Genomic DNA, 6,000 nt, shown 5'->3' on the forward strand with positions numbered 1-6,000 from the left:
CAATTGTCATCCCATCTGCCCCTTCTAAAAATGAAAACAACATTTAGAAATCTCATGGCTTCTCCCCATCTTGTTCACAGCCCCAAGCTTCTCACCTACCTGGGAACCAGGTTCTATTGCTACTATGGTTTGAGTCAATGCCTTAATTGTGGCCTCACCCATTTTTCCAGGACCTTATTTTCTGTAATTGTACAGCAAATTCTGGATTGTACTTAAGAGAAGTGTTCAAAATTTGGAATTGTATTGCAGTGTTTCAATCTAATTTATTCGTGGGCCGTTTTTCCAAATGTCATCAATTTTCATATAACTAGCTCTCCCTGATTGGTATGTTCGTGAAATGCATGAATTTCACTGGCCTTTCTTTTATGTTGCTAACTAGAATGTATGTACCTTTTCCCACTGATTTCACTTAGGCTGGATGCCCTTGACCCCAATGCTTATGATGCATTCAAAGCCTCACGTAATTTGCAAGATGTGGTTAACCGTGTCCTCCAGAATCAACAGGAATCTGAACAAGTGCCAGGTTTGAAGAAGATTCTTAGCATCAAGGCCAACCTTCTAACCCCCGTGCAGCCTATGCTGGTAAGGGTCCACTTTCTTTTCATCTCCAAACTGGCCATTCTATATGAACATGAAACCAGTATTAAATACAGTTAAAGGCACGCACAGACATTCTAAATTAAACACCAGGCTGTGGTAAGTGGAGTAAGTTGTGGGCTTAAACTTTTGTTTTCATGCCAGAACACACTAATCCAGATGAGAGATAGTCAAGTTGAATTTTATATTGGGTTATGTTGGTATCAGAAGTTGAGAGACTATTATAGGTACGCGATTTAACTTAAAGAACTAATTCAGAGGAAAATCAACTAGTACCTGTCAACGTAGCCATGTAACTCACAAGTTCTCAAAATAATCCAAATGGTTTACTGATCTTTTTTAGGGAAGATAGTCTACACTCTTTGCAGGGTCCAAGCTACATATAGCCTTTAACAATGTGGTTAACTCGGAACTGCCATTTGAATTATCTAGCAAGTTCAGAAGGTGGCTCATCATCTCTTTTTCAAGGAAAATTAGGGCCTGAACTGTAACCTCACAGCAGGTGACTAAACCTAAACAAGGTTACCTGGAGCACATGTTGCTCTTTGACGAGAACATGATTAACCTATTGCATTGTGTAAAATAAACCTGACCAAAAATGTTTAATTTTGACAAAAGTGTCCTATGAGAGGGTACTTCATATTGTAACTGTAAATTGATTTTTTAAATTTCTCTGCAAATTGGGGGGAAAAAAAGTCTAATCTTGTTTTCGCACTTCAGGCAGAAGCTTGCAAATCAATTGAATATGCCATGAAGAAATGCCCAAACGGAATGTATGCAGAGATCAAGTATGATGGAGAGAGAGTTCAAGTACATAAAAATGGGGACACCTTCCAGTACTACAGCAGAAGCCTGAAACCTGTGTTGCCACATAAAGTGAGTAACTCCTTCCTCTTGCTAAAGGAACAAGTTTTCATTCTTCTGAAATCTGTTTCCATTCACCTTTCCCTCCTTGCAAATTGTTGCTCCCTCTGATCTCTCTTTCCTCTCCAAAGATCTTGAATGATTCTATCCCAATTTTATGCACATCTTTCCTGAAATTCCATGTTTGAACTCTCCGATTAGGTTTCTGTCTCTGCTATAGTACTGAAACAGCTCGATCAAAGTCATATTTGGCATCCTTATGTGACTGTGATAAAGACAGATTATCCCTGCACAAGCTTCTCAGCTTTCAACAATCTTTGATAGACCTGCAAACACTGGAATCCAAAATAGACAAGCAGGAACTGAAGAAAATCCTGAAGAAAAGTTATACCCAACACGTCGACTTCTCCACCTCCTGATGCTGCCTGGCTTGCTGTGTTCTTCCAGCCTCCTGCTTGTCTACCTTCATCAATCTGTGACGGAGCCAATCATATCAGCTTTTTCCAGTTTAGGATGTAAATACACTGGAGGCAATTCAGAGAAGGTTTGCTAGACTAACACCTGGAATGGGCAAGTTGTTTGAGGAAAGGTTGGACAGGCTAGGGATTGTATCTGTTGGAGTTTAGAACATAAAAGTGACTTGATTGAAATACAAAGTCCTGAAAGGGCCTTGACAGAGATGTGGAGAGGATATTCCCTCTTTTGGGCAAACTTGCAGCTAGGAATCTCTGTTTAAACGTTAGAGGCCACCCATTTAAAATAGAGATTCAATATTTTAAAATCTGCGGGTCATGAGTCTTTGGAACTCTCTTTCTTTGTGAAAACGTCATGGAAGCAGAGTCCTTGAATATTTTAAGTCAGAGGCAGGTTGATTCTTCTTAAAGAATTGAAAGGTGAATGGGAGGACAACAATGCGGATTTGAGATGATAATCAGATCAGTTATGATTTCATTGAATGGTGAAGCAGGATCGAGAGCCCGCATGACCTACCCCATTCAGTGGCTTCTGTTCCCAAACTTGCAGCTTTTCCTCCGATGTTCCTAGGATCTATTTTTATCAGCTCTTTTCTACTTCTCATTCTGCAGTGACTTTGTGTAAAATGACTGTCACCTTTCACACAGATGCTGACAAAATGTTCAGATTTAACTCACTACCACCTTTCTCGATCCTCTCTATTGTCCCTAAATTATCAGACTGCATTTCTAGGTGAATAAAAATTTCCACCAATGAAATATTGGGTGACTGAAATTGTTATTTTTGATCCCCATGACAAACATCACTCCCCATTGACCGACTCCATCTCTCTCTTCCTGACAGCTGTTCTGATGCTAAACCAGACTGTTCAAACTTGTTTTTTTTTAACCTGAGGTGAGCTGTCAGTCAGGTATTGCTAATGACAAGGCTGCCTGTTTTTATGCCTGCTTCAGATTCTCTGCATTTGTTCACCTCCAGGCTTTGCTTTTATAAAGCACATCTGGCTGGCCAGGCTGATTCTACTCTCCCTAAACACAAGGTTATTAAAAGACTAGGTTCTTGTTTACTAACTCAACAAGTGCCATTCGCTGCTACACCCCTCCAACCCTCGGCCCATGTGCTCACTGAGCTACACTGGCTCCTGATTAAGAGGATGCTCGATTTTTCTTCCTAGCTTTCAAATCTCTGTGACCTTGCTCCTTCCGATCTCTAATAAACTTTACTTCCACAATCTTCAAAAATCTTTTTCCTTTGATTCTGTTGCCCTAGCCAGCTAGACCAAAAGCTCAGGAATTGCCTTCATAAACCCCTCACCAGCTTTACCTAACTTCCCTCCTTTTAATGCACTTCTTAAAATGTAAGTGTTTGACTAAGTGTTTGGTCATCTTACTAATTTGTTTTGCTTTGTAATGTCTCTGTGAGGAACCTTTTTGATGTTTTATTTTGTGTTATATTCTAACAGCAACTTTTATTTTGTATGAAAATATCTCACCTGGACCAGGGATATCCAAGATCATCTGTGTATTCTCAGTAACCTCACTTGGTGTTCTTTTTTCTTTCTAACTCACTTTTCTATTGACTATTTTTGTATTCGTTTCATCTCCCTGCTAAATGTAACAGTATACTGTGGAGGTCAGTCTTATCCTAGCAACCATTGTGATCATGAAAACTCTTGGTTTAATCTATCCACTTGTATAGATTTAATTTGAGGAAACCACCTCCCTCTATACATGTTGAGCTAACCTTCCTTTGACTTGCTTCACTTGGGGCGGCATGGTGGCTCAGTGGTTAGCACTGCTGTCTCACAATACCTGGGACCTATTCCAGCCTCAGTTGACTGTCTGTGTGTGGAGTATGCACATTCTCCCCATGTCTGCATGGGTTTCATTGGGGTGCTCCAGTTTCCTCCCACAGTCCAAAGATGTGCGGGGTAGGTGGATTAGCCATGCTAAATTGCCCATACTGTCCAGGGATGTGAAGGCTAGGTGGATTAGCCATGGGGATTGCAGGGTTACAGGGATCAGGTAGTGGGGTGGATTTGGGTGAGGTGCTATTCAGAGAGTGCGTGTGGACTTAATGGGCTGAACTGCCTGCTTTCACACTGTAAGGATTCTATGATTCAATCATGTTTCTTACAGTCAGTAGTAAACTAACTGGGATTAACTACATCATGAAAATAGATCAAAGTTGGGATTACTGAACAAATTGGCAGGGCCCTCTACCCCTGAACTTGTTTAGTTAAGTTTATGTGGTTTATTAATAAATCATATGGTTGTCCTCTCTCATATTTATTGTTGAACAGATGAAGTTCCATCAGAAATGGATGGGATTGGAATAAATTTGATATCAACAATTATTATTTTGATATTTGGTTTATTTTGCTGGTCATCTTACAATTTCAAAAATTTCTAATTCTTACTAATGAGTAAAAATAAACTGGCATCTGCACAAATTCAGGTCAATCTACTTTGTGCTCAGCTGGAATGAGACTTGAACTTCTGCCCAACTGACTAAATCAAGTCGATAACACAATATAAATTCCGGAGTTCTGGTTTGACAAAGGTGGACCGATTCGGCAGACTTGCATTGTTGCAAAAACAATTTTGTCTTTTTCATGTGTTTCTTTTCTTCCAGGTTGCCCATTTTAGAGATTTTATCCCCAAAGCTTTCGTCGGAGGTGACAGCATGATTTTGGATTCTGAAGTGCTGCTGATTGATACACAGAGTGGAAAACCACTCCCTTTTGGAACACTGGGTGTCCATAAGGTAATGTGATTGAAGGATCCAGGTTTAATGTGTTTCCCTAATATTTTGTGATGATCCCATGCCTGTTATTCAGAGGTGTTTGAGGCCTGCAGTTAAATAATTGAATTTCAGCTTTCCTGTGCACGAATTGGAAATCTTTAAGAACAATTCTTGCCATTTGTTTCTGCCTCTAATTAAAATATTAACTTGTGGTGGGATGTGATTTCTGAGTTTAGTCCATACTCTTGACAAGTGGTAGTCTGTGAAGTCGAAGAGCACTACAGGGCTGCTCTCTCGTTAGAGAGTTGACTGATAGTGATTTAATCTGAGGGTCACCATGCCTCAGGCAAGGTTGAGAAGGTGGGACCTTCACCAATCAGGGAAATGAACCCACACTATTGGCTTCACTCTGCATTGGAAACTAGCCATCCTGCCAACTGAGTTGCCTGACTCCCAAATAACCATTTCTTTGTTGACGAACTCACTCACTGACCATGGAGGGCTATTTGATTGCAACTGATCTTTTTTAGCATAATGTCATGAATGAGCACTCAAGAAGATTGGGTGGTTTCGCTCCAACACTTCTCAAACCCTAGCTGGTGAGGTCAATGATCAGCACCTCTACTCTCACACCGGCTGAGTTTGGCAAACTGCGTACATTCCAGCAGTCGCATTTGAAACCTGATGGTCAACTTGTCGACACGTGGTGTTCAACTCAAAGCTTTTGGAGGAGAGATTTTTAAACCTCAAAACTTAAAGATGCAATATTCAAAACTTTTAATCTATTATAAGAGGTCCCCAATTTACGAACATCTGACTTATAAATGCTGTTACCTACGAGCAAGATCCCATTTTATGATTAACTTTAAGCATTTGACATGCAAGTGTATATTCATACTTACTAAAACCTCCTTTATGTTGTGTTCCAACTTGTATACAAATCAATTTATGAACATACTCTGGAAGTGAACCCGTTCTTAACTCAGAGACAGCCTGTATTTGAAGACAGATGTTGGCTGTAGAGAATGAAACATCATTTTATAATGATTCAAAATAATGAAACCAAAACTTCTGTACCTGAAAGTATTTTACTTTGGACAATTTGAGAAGGTAAACAACTTTGTGTCGAAGCAATATCTTGGATAGATGCCAGGACAGCAGGGCCAAGGACCAGTTCATCTGTGGTTGTGCTACTTTGGTCAAGAAATGCAGTTCACCTCATCTTTACTTATCATTGTTTGTCTGTCTGTCTGTCTGTCTCTCTCTCTCTCTTTCGCCACCCCCCACCACTTCCTCCCTCTTCCCCCCTCTCTCTTCCTC

The 6,000-nt window shown here is 40.2% G+C and overlaps 1 protein-coding gene across 3 annotated transcripts in view; it reads left to right on the top strand.

The window, feature by feature from the left end:
* lig3 (ligase III, DNA, ATP-dependent) overlaps window positions 1-6,000 on the top strand; it is a 71,461-nt gene that overhangs the window by 24,870 nt on the left and 40,591 nt on the right. For all 3 annotated transcript variants that reach the window (XM_043718725.1, XM_043718726.1, XM_043718727.1), the window contains 3 exons: window positions 414-582; window positions 1,318-1,473; window positions 4,570-4,701. In XM_043718725.1, coding sequence (XP_043574660.1) covers window positions 414-582; window positions 1,318-1,473; window positions 4,570-4,701 — 457 coding nt within the window. The remainder of the gene's footprint in view (window positions 1-413; window positions 583-1,317; window positions 1,474-4,569; window positions 4,702-6,000) is intronic.

This window comes from Chiloscyllium plagiosum, chromosome 28 (genome assembly GCF_004010195.1).
Source record: "Chiloscyllium plagiosum isolate BGI_BamShark_2017 chromosome 28, ASM401019v2, whole genome shotgun sequence".
Classification (NCBI taxonomy): Eukaryota; Metazoa; Chordata; class Chondrichthyes; order Orectolobiformes; family Hemiscylliidae; genus Chiloscyllium; species Chiloscyllium plagiosum.